General features: G+C 43.5%; 1 protein-coding gene across 1 annotated transcript; it reads left to right on the top strand.

Moving 5' to 3' along the window:
• Positions 1-820: 820 nt before the first annotated feature.
• Positions 821-27,470, top strand: pck2 (phosphoenolpyruvate carboxykinase 2 (mitochondrial)). The gene is made up of 10 exons (XM_029661148.2): positions 821-1,365; positions 17,829-18,041; positions 18,411-18,595; positions 19,078-19,284; positions 21,047-21,234; positions 23,091-23,253; positions 23,549-23,764; positions 26,131-26,268; positions 26,567-26,662; positions 26,897-27,470. The coding sequence occupies exons 1-10, from the start codon at positions 1,334-1,336 to the stop codon at positions 27,373-27,375; spliced, it is 1,917 nt and encodes a 638-aa protein (XP_029517008.1). The 5' UTR covers positions 821-1,333; the 3' UTR covers positions 27,376-27,470.
• The last annotated feature ends 299 nt before the right edge of the window (positions 27,471-27,769 follow it).

The raw sequence follows: 27,769 nt of genomic DNA, 5'->3' as shown, positions 1-27,769 counted from the left end.
CCCAATGATGCACAGCTCACTCCCTAGTGATGGCATATGTGCTCCGTTCTGTGCCACACGCCTCTTACTCTCTCTCTCTCTCTTTTGTTTTACAAAGTAAAACAATATTTGGAAGTTGATCAACTGGTTTGGTAGCCTAAAATTGACAGTTTAGACTGAGAGTCTTCTCTTTTCAGCAGGAGCCATTTGCTTCCCAACCAGAGTTTTCCCGCGATTGTAGACTATTTTAAATATTGCGATAGGCCAGTTTTGTATGCATGCTGTTTGTTCACTGAGATATTTTCCGCGCGTTTATGACTGCAGGCCATATGGCGTTATTGGGCTACTCTCCACAGCTAGGCAATAAAAAAAAAATACATCCTTTATCCTAAGTGGCTAAATGTTAGGCTTTCTCATGGTTGAGAAAGAGGCAACTGGATAAATAGGTCCCGGAACGAAACAGGCCAAAACAGAGAGCTGGATGATCCATTTCCGACAGGATCCTGTTAAACCTAAGCACTGGATATGTCGCGGGTGTAATAACGCAGGTAGGCTTACTATTTTATGCCCATTATAAATAACACTTTTGGATCTAGACCATCTGGGTCAAGATAATTTCAATAGCCTGTTGTCATTATGAGACATCCTTCCGCTGTACTACTTTCTCAACGACTTTGCATTTATTCAGCTGACTCTTCAACAACTTTCTTCCTAAACATTTGATTCTCCATCCATATGCCGTACGTGCCAGTCACCACGGTGGCTGTTCTGTCTTGGCTGATACAGAAACGTCAGAACTTGCATCAGCCGGTAGAGGCGTTTTTGTTGCATGGGCAGTAAAACAGTAGATATGTTCAGTAGGAGCAGGGACAGGATATGATAGTTGTATGAAATGCTCTACTTTGTTTATTCTCTTTGCAGTGTTATAGAAAACAAACAAGTTTAACATGAGAGACACCTCCTCTCAGACCTTTTATTTGTTTTCAGACAGTCCTGTTTAATAGCCTAACCTTTGTTGAACGGATAGCGTTATCAATAGCCAAGACTACTGCTGGATTACTTGACGAAAGAAATATACACTTAGCTTGGTCTATATATGCAATCGGTTGGCTATTTGTTTGCATTGAAGTTGCGGTTTGGAGAACGAAGCGCAGAACCTGGTTCAAGGCGTATGCCTCTCCGATAAGTTACACGTGTTGCAAAGTACAAGGTTCTCTCATGAGCCTACACCAGGTTACCTCAACATTAGAGTTCTTCTTCATAGGCCAATCCGATATGAGTTGTGGTTGGTCCTAAAGCGCACACGTCTCTCCTCTTTTTGTGAAGATATCTATTTTATTTTATATTTTACAAGATGTCGTGTCTTTTGCTTGGAGTTATTAGAAGGTGAGTATCTAGCATATTGCAATTTGAAACATTATTTCCATATTGACTAACCATGGTACAGTATGCTGTACATAGTGTATTCGTTGTCTATTTGAACTGTTCCCAGCCCTGCTACATTTAAAATGTTTTAACTGCATTAGGCAAACCATGGAATGGTGATGATGGTATAAAATGAGTTGTCATGAATTAGTTATATCACTATAGTGGATAAGATACTTCTACCAGTTATCGCAATTTCGCTCATGATATTGCTGTTGGCAGCAATCCTATGCAAACATCCTTATGATGATAGGGTATACATTTATGATGGAAAACTCAGGGAATATCAGAGATGCATTGTAACCAAATGTTAAGGACACATAAACTAGAAATGACATGTCCATAAAGTTAGGATTAAATATCCTCATTGTTGAATGGAAAGTCATATTGAAGACTATGCAAGGCACTGCAATTAGCCATTTATCATCTCCAACTTGATTGTCAATTGCTGTTAAATTGACAGTCTTGTTTTAAAATGATCAGAGGAAAGAATAAGTCCAAGCTAGCCAATGAGTTCTATACATTCACAGGTACAATTTGAGTGCCATCAATTAGTTTATTATTTCTCATAAATCAAATTATATTTCAACAAAATAATGGTTCAGGAATGCTAATCTTATCTGTTTCTAACTGCAGAAATGATTTCAAAACAATCTGAGATGGTAGGTGTAATGGCTTGCTGAAATGACATGGAATGACCCCAATGTCACTGAACTACAAAGAAAGATCTTAATAGAAAATGCCACAGACATATAGCACAGCACACACAACTTTGTGTGTCTTGGTTTGTGTCTGACCGACTTGGAGGTGCACAAACCTGACCGACCAGATTTCAAAAGCTGTTCGCCCCCGAGATAGAAAATGACGGACAGAATTTCAAGATCCCATTGCTTTGAATCTCTGTCATTCCACTTTCTCTTCACCATTCTTTCTCAAGGCTGTTGGGTGACGTCACACGGAGAATAACAAGTATGTGAGCAGTCTTGAGTGCATCTTACCTTACTTTTCAGAGTGAACTGCATGACACTGTCAGTCTTACAAACTTGAGAGGGTTCTATGTTTGTGTGTCTACTATGCATTTGTTATTGGTGTGTGTGTGTGTGTGTATATGTGTGTGTTGAAACAGCATCATAGTGAATTCGAGATTGTCAGGATTTGTGTAGCCGCCTAATTGACAGAAGTTTCAATGCCTTACTTTTGCATGTCTATGTGTTATGACATTTTTTTTCTGTATGTAGGTTGCATGTGATATGTGCATTTCTGCTCAGTTCCTGAAAATGCACTATGGACCAAGCTATTTACATTCAATTTGGGGGGAGTGTGGGTGTGACTGTGTGTGGTGCACAGTGATTGGTCTACATTTTTGGAGGTGTGTTGCATTGTCCTTGTGGAGATGAGACTAAGCAAAGCCCAGCTGCAACCCAAAGAGAGGGCCACAGGGGTTGAGAAATGATCAATTTTCATGGCTATCTTTGTCCTCGCATTTCTCCCTGACTAGGTCCTATTCCCACTACGAGATCTAAAGGAGAGTCTGAGGAGCGTGGTGGCTAAAGATAATTCTACTTTTCAATTCACATTACATCCTTGCCTTACCTTTAGTTTTCGCTGGCAAAGCAACATTCTTGGTCCACAGCTCAAATTGACCGTAAATATCACAGTAGTCACAAGCAATGTTCCCTAATTTTTGGGGGGGTCAGTGAGCAGATTTCAGGTCTGCTGAGTGTAAACTTGAACGTTGTGAGAATTCTGTGCAACTTTCGGCGCACATTTACTGTGAACACTGAGGCTGTACCCGTTTTAAGTAATTTTTTTAACAGTGTTCAAGTAGGCTACTGTGGCTATTTGATCATAATATAGTAGAGGTTGACCGATTATGATTTTTTCAACCCCGATACCGATTATTGGAGGACCATAAAAAGCCAATACCGATTAATCAGCCGATTTAAAAAGAAATGTATTTGTAATAATGACAATTACAACAAAACTGAATGAACACTTATTTTAACTTAGTATAATACATCAATAAAATACATTTAGCCTCAAATAAATAATGAAACATGTTCAATTTGGTTTAAATAATGCAAAAACAAAGTGTTAGAGAAGAAAGTAAAAGTGCAATATGTGCCATGTAAGAAAGCTAACGTTTAAATTCCTTGCTCAGAACATGAGAACATATGAAAGCTGGTGGTTCCTTTTAACATGTGTCTTCAATATTCCCAGGTAAGAAGTTTTAGGTTGTAGTTATTATAGGAATTATAGGACTATTTCTCTCTATACGATTTGTACGACCTTTGACTATTGAATGTTCTTATTGGCACTTTAGTATTGCCAGTGTAACAGTACAGCTTCCATCCCTCTCCTCGCCGCTATCTGGGCTCGAACCAGGAACACATCGACAACAGCCACCCTCAAAGCAGCATTACCCATGCAGAGCAAGGAGAACAACTACTCCAAGTCTCAGAGCGAGTGACGTTTGAAACGCTATTAGCGCGCACCCCGCTAACTAGCTAGCCATTTCACATCGGTTACACCAGCCTAATCTCGGGAGTTGATAGGCTTGAAGTCATAAACAGCGCTGTGCTTCAAGCATTGTGAAGAGCTGCTGGCAAACGCACGAATGTGCTGTTTGAATGAATGCTTACGAGCCTGCTGGTGCCTACCATCGCTCAGTCAGACTGCTCTATCAAATCATAGACTTAATTATAACATAATAACACACAGACATACGAGCCATAGTTTCCGGATTCGACCATATTAATGACCTATCATTTCGAAAACAAAATGTTTATTCTTTCAGTGAAATACGGAACCGTTCCGTATTTTATCTAACGGATGGCATCCCTAAGTCTAAATATTCCTGTTACATTGCACAACCTTCAATGTTATGTCATTATTACGTAAAATTCTGGCAAATTAGTTCGCAATGAGCCAGGCGGGCCAAATTGTTGCATATACCCTGACTGCGTGCAATGAATGGAAGAGAAGTGACACATTTTCACCTGGTTAATATTGTCTGCTAACCTTTCTTTTAGCTAAATATGCAGGTTTAAAAATATATACTTCTGTGTATTGATTTTAAGAAAGGCATTGGTGTTTATGGTTAGGTACACGTTGGAGCAACGACAGTCCTTTTTCGCGAATGCGCACCGCATCGATTATATGCAACGTAGGACACTCTAGATAAACTAGTAATATCATCAACCATGTGTAGTTATGACTAGTGATTATGATTGATTGATTGTTTTTTTACAAGATAAGTTTAATGCTAGCTAGCAACTTACCTTGGCTTCTTACTGCATTCGCGTAACAGGCAGGCTCCTTGTGAGGCAGGTGGTTAGAGCGTTGGACTAGTTAACCGTAAGGTTGCAAGATTGAATCCCTGAGCTGACAAGGTAAAAATCTGTCGTTCTGCCCCTGAACAAGGCAGTTAACCCACCATTCCTAGGTCGTCATTGAAAATAACAATGTGTTCTTAACTGACTTCCCTCGTTAAATAAAGTTGAAAAAAATATATATATATTAAATCTGCAAAATCGGCGTCCAAAAATACAGATTTCCGATTGTTATGAAAACTTGAAATCGGCCCTAAGTAATCGGCCATTCCGATTAATCGGTCGACCTCTATAATGTAGGTCTACCAGAGTGGTCTACCATAAAAAAAATATGGAGAAAATTCCATAACATAACATTTTAACATGGAAATAGTTGTTCTATCGTTCAGCCTACAGAGGCGGCCAATGCTTGGTGTTCAATGTAGGCCTACATTCCATAAGAATTTTGAAAAATACATGCAGGGCTTGACATTAAAACTTGTTAACCACTTGTCATTCAGACAAGGAGGTGACTGAAAATATTGTTTCAAAATAAAAATGCATAAGTATTCTCATGCCGTTATTACAGAGAATCAGCCAAATTATGCTACCCTCTGCCTATTGGCTTCTTAGCTTATTTTAGCCTGTCTCAAAATACAACACTGCCCCTTTAAGACAAAAAAGGCTCTTTACCTGACTCGCTTTTGAAAGATGTCAAGAAATGCACATGTTTTGTGCCATTGCTGACTACAAAATAGCTATAACTGGGCTAATAACTAGCAAAGGAAATGTACAAATGTGCACAAGTCGCTACATGTACAATACCGTTCAAAAGTTTGGGGTCACTTAGAAATGTCCTTGTTTTTGAAAGAAAAGAACATGTTTGGTTAATTAAAATAACATCAAATTGATCAGAAATCTAGTGTAGACGTTGTCAATGTTGTAAATTACTATTGTAGCTGGAAACGGCTGATTTTTAATGGAATATCTACAGGCTATTCCATGCAAGAAATGTAATGTAGCTGCCAGTTGAGGACTTGTGAGGTGTCTGTTTCTCAAACTAGACACTCTAATGTACTTGTCATGTTGCTCAGTTGTGCACCAGGGCCTCCCACTCCTTTTTATATTCTGGTTAGAGCCAGTTTGCGCTGTTCAGTAATGGGAGTAGTACACACTGTTGTACGAGATCTTCAGTTTCTTGGCAATTTTTCGCATGGAATAGCCTTCATTTCTCAGAACAAAAATAGACTGACGAGTTTCAGAAGAAAGGTCTATGTTTCTGGCCATTTTGAGCCTGTAATCAAACCCACAAATGCTGATGCTCCAGATACTCAACGAGTTTAAGAAGGCCAGTTTTATTGCTTCTTTAATCATTACAACAGATTTCAGGTGTGCTAACATAATTGCAAAAGGGTTTTCTAATTATCAATTAGCCTTTTAAAATGATAAACTTGGATTAGCTAAAACAACATGTCATTGGAACACAGGTGTGATGGTTACTGATAATGGGCCTCTGTACGCCTATGTAGATACTCCATTAAAAATCAGCCGTTTCCAACTAGAATAGTCTTTTACAACATTAACAATGTCTATACTGGATTTCTGATCAATTTGATGTTATTTTAATGGACAAAAAATGTGCTTTTCTTTCAAAAACAAGTACATTTTTAAGTGACCCCAAACATTTGAACGACAGTGTAGCTCTCGCTTTGATCTTAAAACAAGCTCACCTACTCATGACCGCTCATGCTGTAAACACAGTCCAGTTCAAAGTGAATGGCAGTGGTGTAAAAAGTATCCAATTATCATACTTGAGTTAAAGTTAAGATACCTTAATAGAAAATGACTTAAGTGAGTCACCCAGTAAAATACTACTTGAGTAAAAGTCTAAAAGTATTTGGTTTTAAATATACTTAAGTATCGAAAGTCAATGTACTTGCTAAAATATACTTAAGTATCAAACGTAAAAGTACAACTAATTTCACATTCCTTATATTAAGCAAACCAGACAGCACAGTTTTCTTGTTTTAAAATTTACAGATAGCCAGGGGCACTCTCCAACACTCAGACTTCATTTACAAACAAAGCATTTATGTTTAGTGAGTCTGCCAGATCAACGGCAATAGGGGTGACCAGGGATGTTCTCTTGATAAGTGTGTGAATTGGACCATTTTCCTGTTCTGCTAAGCATTCAAAATGTAACAAGTACTTTTGGGTGTCAGGAAAAATGTATGGAGTGTAAAGTATATTATTTTCTTTAGGAATGTTGTGGAGTAAAAGTTGGCAAAAATATAAATAGTAAAGTACAGATACCCCCCCAAAAAATACTTAAGTAGTACTGTAAAGTATTTGTACTTAAGTATTTTACACCACTGGTGAATGGTACAAATTCATATATGGCAATGGTCTGTTTGCATATCTGCAGCTCTGATTGGCTATGACACACTGATCTGTGTAGAGTAGGGCCTGAGTGTGCCTGTCAATGCAATAGAATCCTACTCCGATGCGTTTTGCCTACAACAAAACCTCTTGCATAGTCAGTTTTACATCTTAAGTTTTGCATACTTTATTTTGTTTTGGTATGTTGCATTGAAAGTGGCTAATATTGCGTTGATTCGATCACAATTCCCACGGTAAAGGGAAACGTTGATAGTGTTAACTAACGGGGAAAACTCTAGAAAGTTCAATCTTGTGCTTCTCTGAGCTGGCTGATATTTCTTTCGCAAGGCAGTCCCTGGGGGAGCTACGCGCATCTTAGAGGGAACATTGGTCACAAGCCAGGATCCATAAACTATTGAACAATGACAGATGTTTTTCCTCTAAAACGTATACACTATTGAATAATGCAACCAAACCATATTACACTCTTGAATAATGCAACAATCCACAAGCCTGTGTGTGCAGACAGTTGAATGAGTTATTTTCTTGTCTGTAGGCTACACTCATTACATTTTAGTTTCAAGACAAAAGCACAGAGTTTCTATAACAGCATGTCTTCATCAAGTAACGTTAGCCTATCAAAAATGAACTATTAACCGTTTCATACAAATATAAAAGTGCATTAGGCCTATCTTACAACATTTCAACAAACCACGCTTCATTTTTATTAATATCATGCAAGTCATTTTATGTGGTATAAAAAAATTGTGACTGAAAACGTGGGTATACTGTAAGTGAATTCACCCAAAGAGGTGTTTTATATTGTTTTATATATACCGCCAACCAAATATTTTTTATAAAATGCAATTCATAACATATCATACATAGGTATGGTGAGGTACATTGAAAAATGACACAAGCAGATTCCGGGTTGGTACTTCCGGGTTGGAGCGAGCGGTCGCATCTGCACTCGGTCCGCAGGTAGTATTACATTTCATTACATTTCATTATAGTACAACGGTTTGATTTGTCTAATCTTATCAATTTCTTCTTAGCTAGCTACACAGCCGTCTTTGTATCATAGATAATTGCGTAATTATCGTATTTCGTCGTCCTAACGCAGTCTACACTGCCCTGCAGCTAGCCAGCTAGCTAACGTCCACCGTTAGCTAGTCCACCGTCTACCGATTAGCAGCACAACTATTACACTCAACTGAACGACTTGATTAGTGTAGTGTTAGCTAGCTACATAGTTGTCTTTGCTGTCTTCGTACCCAAGATAATTGTGTAGTTTAGAGTGTGTAGTTTTATGTCGTCCTTAACATAGGAGACTCTGCTAGCTAGCCAACAGCTAGCCAACGTCTACCGAACAGAACTTCTGCACTCAACAATCCGGTCGCATTTCGCTTCGCTCCACAGGTAGTATCACATTTTTCATTTCATTTCATTACAGTACAACGGCTTGATTTGTTTGATCGTAGCTAGCTACATAGCTAGCTACACAGCCGTCTTTGTATCAAAGATAATTGTGTAGTCTAGAGCGATTTCCTAGGTTAGTTAGCCAGCTATTGTCGTTCTTTTAACGCAACGTAACGTAATCAACACTGCTAGCTAGCCAGCTAGCCCCGAATAGCAGCACAGTAGAAACTATTACACTCAACGGAACGACTTGATTAGTGTAGTGTCAACAACGCAGCCAATGCCAACTAGCCTACTTAGTCAACAACGCAGCCTCTGCCAGCTAGCCTACTTCAGCAGTACTGTATCATTTTAATCATTTTAGTCAATAAGATTCTTGCTACGTAAGCTTAACTCTCTGAACACTCGTGACGTGTAGTCCACTTGTCATTCCAATCTCCTTTGCATTAGCGTAGCCTCTTGTGTAGCCTGTCAACTATGTGTCTGTCTATCCCTGTTCTCTCCTCTCTGCACAGACCATACAAACGCTCCACACCGCGTGGCCGCGGCCACCCTAATCTGGTGGTCCCAGCGCGCACGACCCACGTGGAGTTCCAGGTCTCCGGTAGCCTCTGGAACTGCCGATCTGCGGCCAACAAGGCAGAGTTCATCTCCGCCTATGTCTCCCTCCAGTCCTCGACTTCTTGGCACTGACGGAAACATGGATCACCACAGACAACACTGCTACTCCTACTGCTCTCTCTTCGTCTGCCCACGTGTTCTCGCACACCCCGAGAGCTTCTGGTCAGCGGGGTGGTGGCACCGGGATCCTCATCTCTCCCAAGTGGTCATTCTCTCTTTCTCCCCTTACCCATCTGTCTATCGCCTCCTTTGAATTCCATGCTGTCACAGTTACCAGCCCTTTCAAGCTTAACATCCTTATCATTTATCGCCCTCCAGGTTCCCTCGGAGAGTTCATCAATGAGCTTGATGCCTTGATAAGCTCCTTTCCTGAGGACGGCTCACCTCTCACAGTTCTGGGCGACTTTAACCTCCCCACGCCTACCTTTGACTCATTCCTCTCTGCCTCCTTCTTTCCACTCCTCTCCTCTTTTGACCTCACCCTCTCACCTTCCCCCTACTCACAAGGCAGGAAATACGCTCGACCTCATCTTTACTAGATGCTGTTCTTCCACTAACCTCGTTGCAACTCCCCTCCAAGTCTCCGACCACTACCTTGTATCCTTTTCCCTCTCGCTCTCATCCAACACTTCCCACACTGCCCCTACTCGGATGGTATCGCGCCGTCCCAACCTTCGCTCTCTCTCCCCGCTACTCTCTCCTCTTCCATCCTATCATCTCTTCCCTCTGCTCAAACCTTCTCCAACCTATCTCCTGATTCTGCCTCCTCAACCCTCCTCTCCTCCCTTTCTGCATCCTTTGACTCTCTATGTCCCCTATCCTCCAGGCCGGCTCGGTCCTCCCCTCCCGCTCCGTGGCTCGACGACTCATTGCGAGCTCACAGAACAGGGCTCCGGGCAGCCGAGCGGAAATGGAGGAAAACTCGCCTCCCCTGCGGACCTGACATCCTTTCACTCCCTCCTCTCTACATTTTCCTCTTCTCTCTCTGCTGCTAAAGCCACTTTCTACCACTCTAAATTCCAAGCATCTGCCTCTAACCCTAGGAAGCTCTTTGCAACCTTCTCCTCCCTCCTGAATCCTCCTCCCCCTCCCCCTCCTCCCTCTCTGCAGATGACTTCGTCAACCATTTTGAAAAGAAGGTCGACGACATCCGATCCTCGTTTGCTAAGTCAAACGACACCGCTGGTTCTGCTCACACTGCCCTACCCTGTGCTCTGACCTCTTTCTCCCTCTCTCTCCAGATGAAATCTCGCGTCTTGTGACGGCCGGCCGCCCTACAACCTGCCCGCTTGACCCTATCCCCTCCTCTCTTCTCCAGACCATTTCCGGAGACCTCCTCCCTTACCTCACCTCGCTCATCAACTCATCCCTGACCGCTGGCTACGTCCCTTCCGTCTTCAAGAGAGCGAGAGTTGCACCCCTTCTGAAAAAACCTACACTCGATCCCTCCGATGTCAACAACTACAGACCAGTATCCCTTCTTTCTTTTCTCTCCAAAACTCTTGAACGTGCCGTCCTTGGCCAGCTCTCCCGCTATCTCTCTCAGAATGACCTTCTTGATCCAAATCAGTCAGGTTTCAAGACTAGTCATTCAACTGAGACTGCTCTTCTCTGTATCACGGAGGCGCTCCGCACTGCTAAAGCTAACTCTCTCTCCTCTGCTCTCATCCTTCTAGACCTATCGGCTGCCTTCGATACTGTGAACCATCAGATCCTCCTCTCCACCCTCTCCGAGTTGGGCATCTCCGGCGCGGCCCACGCTTGATTGCGTCCTACCTGACAGGTCGCTCCTACCAGGTGGCGTGGCGAGAATCCGTCTCCACACCACGTGCTCTCACCACTGGTGTCCCCAGGGCTCTGTTCTAGGCCCTCTCCTATTCTCGCTATACACCAAGTCACTTGGCTCTGTCATAACCTCACATGGTCTCTCCTATCATTGCTATGCAGACGACACACAATTAATCTTCTCCTTTCCCCTTCTGATGACCAGGTGGCGAATCGCATCTCTGCATGTCTGGCAGACATATCCGTGTGGATGACGGATCACCACCTCAAGCTGAACCTCGGCAAGACGGAGCTGCTCTTCCTCCCGGGAAGGACTGCCCGCTCCATGATCTCGCCATCACGGTTGACAACTCCATTGTGTCCTCCTCCCAGAGCGCTAAGAACCTTGGCGTGATCCTGGACAACACCCTGTCGTTCTCAACTAACATCAAGGCGGTGGCCCGTTCCTGTAGGTTCATGCTCTACAACATCCGCAGAGTACGACCCTGCCTCACACAGGAAGCGGCGCAGGTCCTAATCCAGGCACTTGTCATCTCCCGTCTGGATTACTGCAACTCGCTGTTGGCTGGGCTCCCTGCCTGTGCCATTAAACCCCTACAACTCATCCAGAACGCCGCAGCCCGTCTGGTGTTCAACCTTCCCAAGTTCTCTCTCACGTCACCCCGCTCCTCCGCTCCCTCCACTGGCTTCCAGTTGAAGCTCGCATCCGCTACAAGACCATGGTGCTTGCCTACGGAGCTGTGAGGGGAACGGCACCTCAGTACCTCCAGGCTCTGATCAGGCCCTACACCCAAACAAGGGCACTGCGTTCATCCACCTCTGGCCTGCTCGCCTCCCTACCACTGAGGAAGTACAGTTCCCGCTCAGCCCAGTCAAAACTGTTCGCTGCTCTGGCCCCCCAATGGTGGAACAAACTCCCTCACGACGCCAGGACAGCGGAGTCAATCACCACCTTCCGGAGACACCTGAAACCCCACCTCTTTAAGGAATACCTAGGATAGGATAAAGTAATCCCTCTCACCCCCCCTCCCCCTGAAAAGATTTAGATGCACTACTGTTCCACTGGAGGTCATAAGGTGAATGCACCAATTTGTAAGTCGCTCTGGATAAGAGCGTCTGCTAAATGACTTAAATGTAAATGTAAATGATTTGTTCAGAAATGCTGCTATGGTACTTGTAGTGGAAGCTGGGACTTTTGCTGTACCCTTAAATGGAAACATGTTGTGCTTATATGGGGCGCCAGGGTAGCCTAGTCGATAGAGCGTTGGACTAGTAACCGGAAGGCTGCAAGTTCCAATCCCCGAGCGGACAAGGTACAAATCTGTTGTTCTGCCCCTGAACAGGCAGTTAACACACTGTTCCTAAGCAGTCATTGAAAATAAGAATTTGTTCTTAACTGACTTGCCTAGTTAAATAGAGGTAAAAAAATATTTTAAATTCAATACATATGAGCACATGTTATATGTTGAGCACAGTCCTCCCTTTACCTTATACATCTACCATGACAATCTGTCAAAAGTGACTGATGGGGTGAGAGAGAGAGAGGGCAGGAGGATGAAATAAGCCATCAAAGGTGAAACGGAGGAGAGGGGATCTTTTGAAAAGTAAGAAAAGAGGAAACCGGGGTTCCCCAACTGACAAAATGTGGGCCGAATTTGGCCCACTGGTGGTTTTATTTGGCCCCCAAGTTTTCTGAGCAAAATATATATGATTTTATTCATTTTCATGTTAATGTTGGACATACATAAAACACTGTCAAAACACCAGGAAATCAGCTCCAAGTTATTTACATTTTGGAAATCTGTTCTCAAGAATTCCCAAGCATTATAGCGAGATTGTATAGAAATGTAAGCAAGGTTTGAAATTATGATATTTTGGGCTTCTTGTGGTCAATTTGCAGTCAACAAATTATTTGTAATTATGTTCCAGCCCCCTGATGATCCCTGGTTTAAAAGAAAAATAGAAACCAACCTCCACTCACTCTTGGCTCCCTAATTCTTATTTACCGTGAGTTAAGTTCTAGACAGACGCTCAAGTGATTCTAACAATTGGGCTCAACATGACAGGACAAAAGAACATTAACATTAGAACATTAGAAACATTAGAAGCCTACTCCCTAAGTACTTCCTAAGTACTCCCTACTCCCTAAGTTTGTTTTACTCACTGCTTTAGCACACTCTGCCAACCCGGATGTCTTAGCCGTGTCTGAATCCTGGCTTAGGAAAACCACCAAAAACCCTGAAATCTCCATCGCTAACTATAACATTTTCCGCCAAGATAGAACTGCCAAAGGGGGCGGTGTTGCAATCTACTGCAAAGATAGCCTGCAGAGTTTTCTATTACTATCCAAGTCTGTACCCAAACAATTCGAGCTTCTACTTCTAAATATTCACCTTTCCAGAAACAAGTCTCTCACTGTTGCCACTTGCTATAGACCTCCCTCTGCCCCCAGCTGTGCTCTCGATACCATATGTGAATTGATTGCCCCCCATTTATCTTCTGAGCTCGTGCTACTAGGTGACCTAAACTGGGACATGCTTAACACCCCGGCCATCCTACAATCCAAGCTTGATGCCCTCGATCTCACACAAATGATCAATGAACCTACCAGGTACAATCCAAATCCGTAAACACAGGCACCCTCATAGATGTCATCCTAACTAACTCGCCCTCCAAATACACCTCTGGTGTCTTCAATCAACATCTCAGCGTTCACTGCCTCATTGCCTGCATCCGTAATGGGTCTGCGACCAAACGACCACCCCTCATCACTGTCAAACGCTCCCTAAAACACTTCTGCGAGCAGGCCTTTCTAATTGACCTGGCCGGGGTATCGTGGAATGACATTGACCTCATCCAGTCAGTAGATGATGCCTGGCTATTCTTTAAAAGTGCCTTCCTCACCATCGTAAATAAGCATGCCCCATTCACAAAATTTAGAACTAGGAATAAATATAGTCCTTGGTTCACGTCAGACCTGTCTGCCCTTGACCAGCACAAAAACATCCTGTGGCGTTCTGCATTAGCATCGAATAGCCCCCGTGATATGCAACTTTTCAGGGAAGTTAGGAACAAATATACACAGGCAGTTAGGAAAGCTAAGGCTAGCGTTTTCAAACAGAAATTTGCATCCTGTAGTACTAACTCAAAAAAAATCTGGGACACTGTAAAGTCCATGGAGAATAAGAGCACCTCCTCCCAGCTGCCCACTGCTCTGAGGCTAGGAAACACTGTCACCACTGACAAATCCACTATAATTGAGAATTTCAATAAGCATTTCTCTACGGCTGGCCATGCTTTCCAGCTGGCTACCCCTACCCCGGTCAACTGCCAGGCACCCTCCACAGCAACCCGCCAAAGCCCCCACCATTTCTTCTTTACCCAAATCCAGATAGCTGATGTTCTGAAAGAGCGGCAAAATCTGGACCCCTACAAATCAGCCAGGCTAGACAATCTGGACCCTCTCTTTCTAAAATGATCAACCGAAATTGTTGCAACCCCTATTACTAGCCTGTTCAACCTCTCTTTCGTATTGTCTGAGATTCCCAAAGATTGGAAAGCTGCTGCGGTCATCCCCCTCTTCATAGGGGGTGACACTCTAGACCCAAACTGCTACAGACCTATATCTATCCTACCCTGTCTTTCTAAGGTCTTCGAAAGCCAAGTTAACAAACAGATTACCGACCATTTCGAATCCCACCGTACCTTCTGCTCTATGCAATCTGGTTTCAGAGCTGGTCATGGGTGCACCTCAGCCACGCTCAAGGTCCTAAACGACAACTTTGAACTTTGACATCATAACCGCCATCGATAAGAGACATTACTGTGCAGCCGTATTCATCGACCAAGGCTTTCGACTCTGTCAATCACCACATTCTTATTGGCAGACTCGACAGCATTGGTTTCTAAAATGATTGCCTCGCCTGGTTTACCAACTACTTCTCTGATAGAGTTCAGTGTGTCAAATCGGAGGGCCTGTTGTCCGGTCCTCTGGCAGTCTCTATGGGGGAGCCACAGGGTTCAATCCTCGGGCTGACTATTTTCTCTGTATACATCAATGATGTTGCTCTTACTGCTGGTGATTCCCTGGTACAACTCTACGCAGACGACACCATTCTGTATACTTCTGGCCCCTCTTTGGACACTGTGTTAACTAACCTCCAGACGAGCTTCAATGCAATACAACTCTCCTTCCGTGGCCTCCAACTGCTCTTAAACGCAGGGGAAACTAAATACATGCTATTCAACCGATCACTGCCCGCACCTGCTCGCCCGTCCAGCATCACTACTCTGGACGGCTCTGACTTAGAATACGTGGACAACTACAAATACCTAGGTGTCTGGTTAGATTGTGAACTCTCCTTCCAGACTCACATTAAGCATCTCCAATCCAAAATTAAATCTAGAATTGGCTTCCTATATCGCAACAAAGCATCCTTCACTCATGCTGACAAACATACCGTAGACATACCGTAAAACTGACCATCCTACCGATCCTCGACTTCGGTGATGTCATCTATAAAATAGCCTCCAACACTACTCAACACACTGGATGCAGTCTATCACTGTGCCATCCGTTTTGTCACCAAAGCCCCATACACTACCCACCATTGCAACCTGCACGCTCTCGTTGGTTGGCCCTCGCTTCATACTCGTCGCCAACCCCACTGGCTACAGGTTATCTACAAGTCTCTGCTAGGTGAAGCACCGCCTTATCTCAGCTCACTGGTCACTATAGCAGCACCCACTCGTAGCATGCGCTCCAGCAGGTATATCTCACTGGTCACCCCCAAAGCCAATTCCTCCTTTGGTCGTCTTTCCTTCCAGTTCTCTGCTGCCAATGATTGGAACGAACTGCAAAAATCTCTGAAGCTGGAGACTCATATCTCCCTCACTAACTTTAAGCACCAGCTGTCAGAGCAGCTCACAGATCACTGCACCTGTACATAGCCCATCTGTAAACAGCCCATCTATCTACCTACCTCATCCCCATACTGTATTTATTTATTTATCTTGCTCCTTTGCACCCGAGTATCTCTACTTGCACATTCATCTTCTGCACATCTACCATTCCAGTGTTTAATTGCTATATTGTAATTACTTCACCACCATGGCCTATTTATTGCTTTAACTCCCTTATCTTACCTCATTTGCACTCACTGTATATAGACTTTTTGTTTTATTTTGTTCTACTGTATTATTGACGATGTTTTGTTTATTCCATGTGTACCTCTGTGTTGTTGTATGTGTCAAATTGCTATGCTTTATCTTGGCCAGGTTGCAGTTGCAAATGAGAACTTGTTCTCAACTAGCCTACCTGGTTAAATAAAGGTGAAATAAATTGTTTTAAAAAAAAGCTCCAACAGTATGTGCTCTATAGATTTTCAGTAAAGTCTGCTTGCAGTGACCTGTTCCTGAGAATGGCAATCTACACAGAGGAAAGGGTGGAAAGCCTAACCGTTCTCCTCTTATGGTTCATTTTTTGTGTTCTTGCTTGCTCTCTCTTTTCCTGCTCAGTACTTTGTGGGCAAAAGGTCTCTCTCTCCTTCCCTCCCAGTCTGAAGTTTCTCAATACACACATCTGGTCGACTGCATGCAGAAATGAATCACTTATAATAGACTTCATAAACTGGAGAAGATCTAAGATGACTTCTCATCACATAAATGGTTCAACAGTGTTTAAACTTGTTCCCTGTGACATTGGGCATTTTCCCACCCACCAACAACAATCTATATTCTCAGTTTGCACGTAGGACACTGGGCAGCCTTTAACCCTTCCTTTAGAAATGGCTGTTGTTTACACAGGATGTTTAATGACACCCACAATGCAGCCAATTGGAACAGACTTTGTCAGCCCTTTTACCGGAACCTGTCTTTCACCTAGCTACCAAGGTAGAATAGTGTGATTTAAATTCTTAGCCAAATTAGTCAATAGACCTAGCCATGAGTTGGAATGCAAGTCAAATTATGAGGCAGCTCCTAGAGCCAAACCAGCTCCAGAGGTTCCTAGACACGTCAGTATAAAGAGTTATTTAAAAAAAAAAAAAAAAAATTAAACAAAGTTTCAATTGAAGAGTGCATCTGAGCACACATAGAATCCTCCTCAGATTTTTTTGTTGTCAAACCATCAACCATCACGCCTGGTGTTTCTAGTCAGCTAGCCAGAGCTCTCACACATGTTGTAATTGATTGTGTTTACCCTTGCTTGTGAACACTGGGCTGTTAACAAACAAAAGAAAGCCCCCCTACGTGCCTCCACCATTATAAAGAGCTCTGAGCCGAAGTGTCAGGTTGTGATGTCTGTCTCATGCAGATGATTAAATAATAGTGAACATGTATGGGTATTATTTGTTTCTAACCATACACCCGATAATGAAATGTTATTCTAGAATATGTTCAGAAGTAACACATTCTCAGTGCTTGCCGTGGTTTAGGTAAAACAAAATTCCCAAGAATCCGTTTGGAGAAGGACCCAAGTCTACTCCTCAGTGACACCCCATTGCCCCATTGCATTATTTACCTGTGAATTGCTCTAATACTAGCACTAATAGTAAGAATGTAGTGACACATTTTCCTGTAATCTACTCTCAATAGAATTGCATCCCTGAAACCATACTGAAGGGGTTGATTGTGTATCTTGCTACTATTGTGCATCTTGCTACCCAGTATTTAAATGTTGCTCCTATTATGTTGCCTATTTTAACACCAGATTTAAATTTGATATCCATTTGGGGCACATCTTATTTGATAACTGCGAGTTGCTAAATTATCATAGTGTTGCACCTCTTACAGCTGCTATCAGCCAGCAACCTAATATCATGTCTGTATAGTACAGTATGTTTGAATACAGTTCCTCCCCTGTAAACCTCTGTAACACACCCACTTCTACCTCCCTGTGTTTTGGTACAGACGGGGTGGCGTGGGGGCATCTGTGGGGGTCCGCTCCCTGGCCTCGATCCCCTCTCTGCCCCCAGCGGTGGCTGACTTTGTGAAGGGGGCGGTGGATGAGTGCAAGCCTGCCAATGTGCATGTGGTGACGGGGAGTGCAGAAGAGTCGGCCCACATCCTAGCTGGCCTGGAGAAGGAGGGCATGGTGAAGAAGCTACCAAAGTATGAGAACTGGTGAGTGCTGCTGTGATCACTGCTACACAGGTTTAGTAGGAATTTTGGTCTTTATGTCACAAAGCAGGTTAAGTTCACTAGTGATCTAAGTTAATGTAGAGCAGAATACATTAAAAAATATTCTGGTTAGTGAAGAATTCTTAAATTGAATGTACGTTATTTAGAGTACTAAGTCTGTCAAACAAAGTTATCTGTCTGACTCTGTAATATTAATCTGAAACAATTTCAGTCATACATCAAAGAATCTCCTGGGTCACCTTTTCCACTGTGGCCTTGAGATCAACAAAAGACTCCAAGCCTGTTATACTCATTGCCATAAAGAATTATAAGATAATTAATAGTCTGTTTATGGCTTTTCTGTCTGGGCAGCTGGCTGGCACGCACAGACCCCAAGGATGTGGCTCGCGTGGAGAGTAAGACGGTGATCGTCACCAAGAACCAGAGGGACACCATCCCCACCCCCGGTGGGGGGGCTAAGAGCCAGCTGGGCAGCTGGATGAGTGAGGGTGACTTCCAGAAGGCCAGGAAGGACCGCTTCCCAGGCTGCATGGCAGGTACTGTACTGTACACGCCGTTCTACTCTGGGGCTTTCAGACAAGAGGTTTAACACAACCTCTCTATAGTTTCAGCTGCCTCTATCAGTTGTCTGTAATGGACTGTCAGTCTTCATTCAAATTGGGTTTGTCACTTTTTTAAATGCCTATTTTTGCATCACAGAAAACCGGCCTAAACTTCTAAAATAACTAGCTACGGCGCCAGTGGCAAATGTTATAGTTGACTATCAACGTTGTGTTATAATGTTACACTACTGAAGTCCAATTTGGACTAATTAGACTATTTAGATGGTAAGAGGGACAAGAGTCATTAAATATCAAATGGTAGAGTTTAGGAATAAAGTGTGGGGTTAAATGATTCTCTGAAACATTCACATTTTATTGAGACACCAAGGCTTTCAACTAGCCAACTGAGACTTGTCTGTAATGGGAAATAATGTCTAACACTCAATTAAAATTTTAATTTCCTCATTCTTCCTCAGGTCGAACCATGTATGTGATCCCTTTCAGTATGGGCCCGGTGGGCTCTCCGCTGTCTAAGTTTGGCGTGCAGGTGACGGACTCGCCCTACGTGGTGGCCAGCATGGGCATAATGACACGCATGGGCACCCCAGTCATGGACAAGCTGTCACAGGGGGCAGAGTTTGTGCGCTGCCAGCACTCCCTTGGGCAACCTCTCCCACTGAAAGGTACCACTGCCCAGAGACTCTCTCTCTATCGCCATCTTGTAAGTTATATCATAAACTTGGAAAACAACAACATTGTTGCATATCACATACAGTTGAAGTGGGAAGTTTACATACACTTAGGTTGGAGTCATTAAAACTTCTTTTTCAACAACTCCAGAAATTTCTTGTTAACAAACTAGAGTTTTGGCAATTCGGTTAGGACATCTACTTTGTGCATGACCCAAGTCATTTTTCCTACAATTGTTTACAGACAGATTATTTCATATATAATTCACAATACCACAATTCCAGTGGGTCAGACGTTGCCATACACTAAGTTGACTGTGCCTGTAAACAGCTTGGAAAATTCCAGAAAATTATGTTGTGGCTTTAGAAGCTTCTGATAGGCTTATTGACATAATTTGAGTCAATTGGAGGTGTACCTGTGGATGTATTTCAAGGACTACCTTCTAACTCAGTGCCTCTTTGCTTGACATCATGGGAAAATCAAAAGAAATCAACCAAGACCTCAGAAAATAAATTGCAGACCTCCACAAGTCTGGTTCATCCTTGGGAGCAATTTCCAAACGCCTAAAGGTACCACGTTCATCTGTACAAATAATAGTACGCAAGTATAAACACCATGGGACTACGCAGCCGTCATACCGCTCAGGAAGGAGACGCGTTCTGTCTCCTAGAGATTTACGTACTTTGGTGCAAAAAGTGCAAATCATTACCAGAACTTACAGCAAAGGACCTTGTGAAGATGCTGGAGGAAACATGTACAAAAGTATCCACAATAAAATGAGTCCTATATCGACATAACCTGAAAGGCCACTCAGCAAGGAAGAAGCCACTGCTCCAAAACTGCCATAAAAAAGACAGACTACGGTTTGCAACTGCACATGGGAACAAAGATCGTACATTTTGGAGAAATGTCCTCTGGTCTGATGAAACAAAAATAGAACTGTTTGGCCATAATGACCATCATTATGTTTGGAGGAAAAGGGGGAGGCTTGCAAGCCGAAGAACACCATCCCAACCGTGAAGCACGGGGGTGGCAGCATCATGTTGTGGGGGTTCTTTGCTGCAGGAGGGACTGGTGCACTTCACAAAATAGATGGCATCATGAGGGAGGAAAATTATGTGGATATATTGAAGCAACATCTCAAGACATCTGTCAGGAAGTTAAAGCTTGGTCGCAAATGGGTCTTTCAAATGGACAATGACCCAAAGCATACTTCCAAAGTTGTGGCAAAATGGCTTAAGGACATCAAAGTCATGGTATTGGAGTGGCCATAACAAAATTCACCCAACTTATTGTGGGAAGCTTGTGGAAGGCTACTCGAAAAGTTTGACCCATGTTAAACAACTTAAAGGCAATGCTACCAAATACTAATTGAGTGTATGTAAACTTCTGACCTACTGGGAATGTGATGAAAGAAATAAAAGCTGAAGTAAATCATTCTCTCTACTATTATTCTGACATTTCACATTCTTAAAATAAAGTGGTGATCTTAACTGACATAAGAAAGGGAATTTTTAGGATGAAATGTCAGGAATTGTGAAAAACTGAGTTTATATGTATTTGGCTAAGGTGTATTTAAACTTCTGACATTAACTGTATCCTACATAATTATACATGTTCAGCAGTATGCCGTTCAAGCACCATTTGCCTCGCCTCATTTTGTCTTTCTCCATCTATTCCATTCCTTGCTTTCAAATCCCCCCTCCATCACCATCTTCCTCCCATGCTCCCCACCTCCTCCTCCACTCCTCCCAGCTCCCCTGGTCAACTCGTGGCCGTGTAGCCCAGAGAAGGTGCTGATCTCCCACCTGCCAGACACCAGGCAGATCCTGTCTTTCGGCAGCGGCTACGGAGGCAACTCTCTGCTGGGCAAGAAGTGCTTCGCTCTGCGGATCGCCTCGCGCATCGCCAAGGATGAGGGCTGGCTGGCCGAACACATGCTGGTGAGAACGGGGACCTGATAGGGGTGCACCTAGTAATGAGTAAAAGAGTGAATTCTAATCGGCCAATTGTTTATTTTTTTATTTGTAATAATGACAATTACAACAATACTGAATGAACACTTATTTTAACTTAATAGAATACATCAATTTAGCCTCAAATAAATAATGAAATATGTTCAATTTGGTTTAAATAATGCAAAAACAAAGTGTTGGAGAAGAAAGTAAAAGTGCAATATGTGCCATGTAAGAAAGCTCATGTTTAAGTTCCTTGCCCAGAACATGAGAACATCTGAAAGCTGGTGGTTCCTTTTAACATGAGTCTTCAATATTCCCAGATAAGACGTTTTAGGTTGTAGTTAATATAGTATTTATAGGACTATTTCTCTCTATACCATTTGTATTTCATTAACCTTTGACTATTGGATGTTCTTATCGGCACCTTAGTATTGCCAGTGTAACAGTATAGCTTCCGTCCCTCTCCTCGCTCCTCCCTGGGCTCGAACCACTCCAAGTCTCAGAGCGAGTGACATTTGAAACGCTATTAGTGCGCACCCCGCTAACTAGCTAGCCATTTCACATCGGTTACACAAGCCTAATCTCGGGAGTTGATAGGCTTGAAGTCATAAACAGCGTAATGCTTGACGCACAACAAAGAGCTGCTGGCAAAACGCACGAAAGTGCTGTTTGAATGAATGCTTACGAGCCTGCTGCTGCCTACCACCGCTCAATCAGACTGCTCTAGCAAATCATAGACTTAGTTATAACATAATAACACACAGAAATACGAGCCTTAGTTAATTAATATGGTCGAACCCGGAAACTATCATCTCGAAAACAAGACGTTTATTCTTTCAGTGAAATACTGAAACCGTTCCGTATTTTATCTAAGGGGTGGCATCCATTAGTCTAAATATTCCTGTTACATTGCACAACCTTCAATGTCATGTCATAATTACGTAAAATTCTGGCAAATTAGGCGGCCCAAACTGTTGCATATACACTGACTCTGCGTGCAATGAACACAAGAGAAGTGACACAATTTCACCTGGTTAATATTGCCTGCTAACCTGGATTTATTTTAGCTAAATATGCAGGTTTAAAAAGATATACTTCTGTGTATTGATTTTAAGAAAGGCATTGATGTTCATGGTTAGGTACACATTGGAGCAACGATACGCACCGCATCGATTATATGCCACGCAGGACATGCTAGATAAACTAGTATTATCATCAACCATGTGTAGTTAACTAGTGATTATGATTGATTGATTGATTGTTTATTATAAGATAAGTTTAATGCTAGCTAGAAACTTACCTTGGCTTACTGCATTCGCGTAACAGGCAGGCTCCTCGTGGAGTGCAATGAGAGGCAGGTGGTTAGAGCGTTGGACTAGTTAACTGTAAGGTTGCAAGATTGAATCCCCCGAGCTGACAAGGTGAAAATCTGTCGTTCTGCCCCTGAACGAGGCAGTTAACCCACCGTTCCTAGGCCATCATTGAAAATAAGAAATGTGTACTTAACTGACCTGCGTAGTTAAATAAAGATTTAATAAAGGTGTAAAAAAATAAATTGAAAAAAAACGGCCAAATCGGTGTCCAAAAATATCAATTTCCGATTGTTATGAAAACTTGAAATCGGCCCTAATTAATCGGCCATTCCGATTAATCGGTTGACCTCTAGAGCATACTGTATGTGACACAGTCAGTGCCTCATGCAGTAGCAGTGAGTAGTTAGTTAGTCCCTTCTGATGTTCCTACATTACCGGAGAAACTGCCCAGTCAATGCCACACCTACCCTCTCAGAAAATATCTCCCTCTCTCTCTTTCTCTCTTTCCTGTCACTCCTCCCCGACTAGATCCTGGGCATCACCAATCCTCGGGGAGTGAAGCGTTACGTGGCGGCGGCGTTTCCAAGTGCTTGTGGGAAAACCAACCTGGCCATGATGAAGCCTGCGCTGCCTGGCTGGACTGTGGAGTGTGTGGGAGACGACATCGCCTGGATGAAGTTTGACAGCCAGGGTGAGGGGAGGGATGCACACTCAACACACACTCTGAGACTCAGATCTTCTGTAGAGACAATGACAGACTAGTAAAGACTCAAACAGTAACATACAAGAGCATTCACACTCATGTTATTAATTTCATGGCCAGACAGATTGTACAACCCATTGCAACTAAAATCAGCAACTCCCACTTGTCAAGTCCTTTCCCCTCCTTTTCTTAGAGAGGAAATTATTAAGTTGACTACATCACTTCTTCAAGGAGCAAATCCTTTAATGCATCTCTGTGACTCACCTTGTCACTTTCTCCTCAGGTAAACTCAGGGCCATCAACCCAGAGAACGGCTTTTTCGGCGTGGCTCCTGGCACGTCCCTGAAGACCAACCCTCACGCCATGGCGACCATCGCCAAAAACACAGTGTTCACCAATGTGGGCGAGACCAGCGACGGAGGGGTATGGTGGGAGGGATTGGACCCCCCTGCTGCAGGGGTCTCCCTGACCGACTGGCATGGCAAATCCTGGAAAGCAGGTAGAGTTGACTCACTGTAGTGGGGCATCAGGTAGCCTAGTGGTTGGAGCGTTGGACTAGTAACCAAAAGGTTGCAAGATCGAATCCCCGAGCTGACAAGATGAAAATCTGTTGTTCTGCCCCTGAAAAAGGCAGTTAGCCCACTGTTCCTAGACCGTCATTGAAAATAAGAATTTGTTCATAGCTGACTTGCCTAGTTAAACAAAGGTCAAATAAAAATTAAACAGTGGACAGGTAGAGTTGACTCACTGTAGTGTCAACAGTGGACAGGTAGAGTTGACTCACTGTAGTGTCAACAGTGGACAGGTAGAGTTGACTCACTGTAGTGTCAACAGTGGACAGGTAGAGTTGACTCACTGTAGTGTCAACGGTGGACAGGTAGAGTTGACTCACTGTAGTGTCAACAGTGGACAGGTAGAGTTGACACTGTAGTGTTAACAGTGGACAGGTAGAGTTGACTCACTGTAGTGTCAACGGTGGACAGGTAGAGTTGACTCACTGTAGTGTCAACAGTGGACAGGTAGAGTTGACACTGTAGTGTCAACAGTGGACAGGTAGAGTTGACTCACTGTAGTGTCAACGGTGGACAGGTAGACTCACTGTAGTGTCAACAGTGGACAGGTAGAGTTGACTCACTGTAGTGTCAACAGTGGACAGGTAGAGTTGACACACTAGTGTTAACAGTGGACAGGTAGAGTTGACACACTAGTGTTAACAGTGGACAGGTAGAGTTGACTCACTGTAGTGTTAACAGTGGACAGGTAGAGTTGACTCACTGTAGTGTTAACAGTGGACAGTTAGAGTTGACTCACTGTAGTGTTAACAGTGGACAGGTAGAGTTGACACTGTAGTGTTAACAGTGGACAGGTAGAGTTGACTCACTGTACTGTTAACAGTGGACAGGTAGAGTTGACACACTGTAGTGTTAACAGTGGAGAGGTAGAGTTGACTCACTGTAGTGTTAACAGTGGACAGGTAGAGTTGACACACTGTAGTGTTAACAGTGGACAGGTAGAGTTGACTCACTGTAGTGTTAACAGTGGACAGGTAGAGTTGACTCACTGTAGTGTTAACAGTGGACAGGTAGAGTTGACTCACTGTAGTGTTAACAGTGGACAGGTAGAGTTGACTCACTGTAGTGTTAACAGTGGACAGGTAGAGTTGACACACTGTAGTGTTAACAGTGGACAGGTAGAGTTGACTCACTGTAGTGTTAACAGTGGACAGGTAGAGTTGACTCACTGTAGTGTTAACAGTGGACAGGTAGAGTTGACACACTGTAGTGTTAACAGTGGACAGGTAGAGTTGACTTACTGTAGTGTTAACAGTGGACAGGTAGAGTTGACTCACTGTAGTGTTAACAGTGGGGAGGTAGAGTTGACACACTGTAGTGTTAACAGTGGACAGGTAGCGTTGACTCACTGTAGTGTTAACAGTGGACAGGTAGAGTTGACTCACTGTAGTGTTAACAGTGGACAGGTAGTGTTGACTCACTGTAGTGTTAACAGTGGACAGGTAGAGTTGACTCACTGTAGTGTTAACAGTGGACAGGTAGTGTTGACTCACTGTAGTGTTAACAGTGGACAGGTAGCGTTGACTCACTGTAGTGTTAACAGTGGACAGGTAGAGTTGACACACTGTAGTGTTAACAGTGGACAGGTAGAGTTGACTTACTGTAGTGTTAACAGTGGACAGGTAGTGTTGACTCACTGTAGTGTTAACAGTGGACAGGTAGAGTTGACACACTGTAGTGTTAACAGTGGAGAGGTAGAGTTGACTCACTGTAGTGTTAACAGTGAACAGGTAGAGTTGACACACTGTAGTGTTAACAGTGGAGAGGTAGAGTTGACTCACTGTAGTGTTAACAGTGGACAGGTAGAGTTGACACACTGTAGTGTTAACAGTGGACAGGTAGAGTTGACACACTGTAGTGTTAACAGTGGACAGGTAGAGTTGACACACTGTAGTGTTAACAGTGGAGAGGTAGAGTTGACTTACTGTAGTGTTAACAGTGGAGAGGTAGAGTTGACTTACTGTAGCGTTAACAGTGCCTCCTGGAGACATGGTGTGACACTGTCCTTGTGTTGTCATTGGGTAGAGAAAGTACACAGTAACACTTCATTAGAATGTCTACTCATAAACTACTTAGAGTTAACCATTAGTAAACTCTTTGTAAATCACTACATCGTGTTTATCCATGAATCTAGTAGCATTAAAAACAATGTAATCATGTTTCTAAGTTATTTATATGCTTATCATCAAATCCAATGTTGTAGAAATGTTCATGTACCAGTACTACTAATTTATATACAGTCATAATGTTTTATTCTGTTAATAGTATTCACCGTCTTTCTCTTCTTCCACAGGAGACTCTGCCCCGTGTGCCCACCCCAACTCCAGGTTCTGTACCCCGGCGGCCCAGTGTCCCATTATCGACCCCCAGTGGGAGAGTGACGAGGGAGTGCCCATCGATGCCATCATCTTCGGGGGCAGAAGGCCAGAGGGTGAGTGGCCTTTAATGATCCAATGACTAAACTGTGGTTTAGGAACTCGTATACAACAAGAATAATATTATATTGTCATTGTATTCATGTAGCAGACACTCCTATAAAGCAAGCCTCTGGTGGTATATCCAGTGTTACAAATTATACCGTTTGGTTAATGTAACTGGAAAATAGGTTATTCTGTATTATAACTGTTTTGAAATTGTATGTTCTAAAATTCTTGCTCCCAGTGTGTAGCTGTGGGACACTCTGTCACACTGTTGGCCTTGTCCTGACCCCTGACCTCTCTGTTTCCCAGGTGTCCCACTGGTGTATGAGTCGTTTAGCTGGCGTCACGGTGTGTTTGTGGGAGCCTCTATGAGGTCTGAGGCCACAGCAGCCGCTGAGTACAAAGGTACAGTACCTCATAAACCTCATTAAAGAGCTTGTCATAGAATTACATGTGTTAGTACGTCATTTAAGTGGATATGAGCTGTCTATAGAGTACAATGGAAAATTATAGAATAGAACAGGAAAAACATATCTAGGGCTAATATCCCCTGATTGGGTGGTATACTGTATTCCCTCCAGCAGTGTCAATGTATAAAGCAATGACCTTTTGATGAATTTGTTTTTTCTTCATCCCTAGGCAAGGTTATCATGCATGACCCCTTCGCCATGCGCCCCTTCTTCGGCTACAACTTCGGTGACTACCTGGCCCACTGGCTCAGCATGGAGACCCGCAAGGCCCCCACCCACCTGCCCAAGATCTTCCACGTCAACTGGTTCCGTAAGGACCCCACGTCGGGCTCCTTCCTCTGGCCAGGCTTCGGGGACAATGCACGCGTGCTGGAGTGGATCTTCAAGCGTTGCGGCCGCGAGAGGGAGGACGAGGCAGCAAAGAAGAGCTTGGTGGGCTGGGTGCCACAGGAGGGAGCCATCAACCTGCAGGGCCTGGGCAGCAAAGTGGACATGGGGGCCCTCTTCGACCTGCCCAAGGCCTTCTGGGAGAAGGAGACCCAGGAGCTGCGGGCATACTTTACCCAGCAGGTGGGAGCTGACCTCCCCCAACAGGTGGAGGGAGAGCTGAAGGCTCTGGAGGACAGGGTCAGGAATGGAGAGGCATAGAGCCAGATGAGTCGGGGTTGAAGGGAGAAAGTTTAGACTATTGGACATTACACTACACTGATGTTGCAATATGGTGGGGATGGGTAGGGTGGGGGGGGGGGGGTAAGAAAAAGTGGCTGACAAACTGATTGCAGTTTGGGGGAACTGCATTGAGTATATGTGGGAAGATGTAAAGCAAAGGTTCTAAATTGTAAGAGAATACAATGATATGATGCGACTGCATCACTAACGAATGCAGTTCAGTCGCCACTCACTGTCAATGGATATTTGAGTAGAATCAATGTGTAGTAATGCCTTACTGACATCTTGCAATGAAGTACAAAGGCATTGGATGTTTGTTTACAAGCTATTATCCCAAATAATAATCTCTTATCTCTTAAGGTTTAACATCCAT

This window comes from Oncorhynchus nerka, linkage group LG6 (assembly GCF_034236695.1).
Source record: "Oncorhynchus nerka isolate Pitt River linkage group LG6, Oner_Uvic_2.0, whole genome shotgun sequence".
Taxonomy (NCBI): domain Eukaryota; kingdom Metazoa; phylum Chordata; class Actinopteri; order Salmoniformes; family Salmonidae; genus Oncorhynchus; species Oncorhynchus nerka.
The sequence above is the reverse complement of the archived record's forward strand: the minus strand, read 5'-3'. Positions and strand labels throughout refer to the sequence as shown.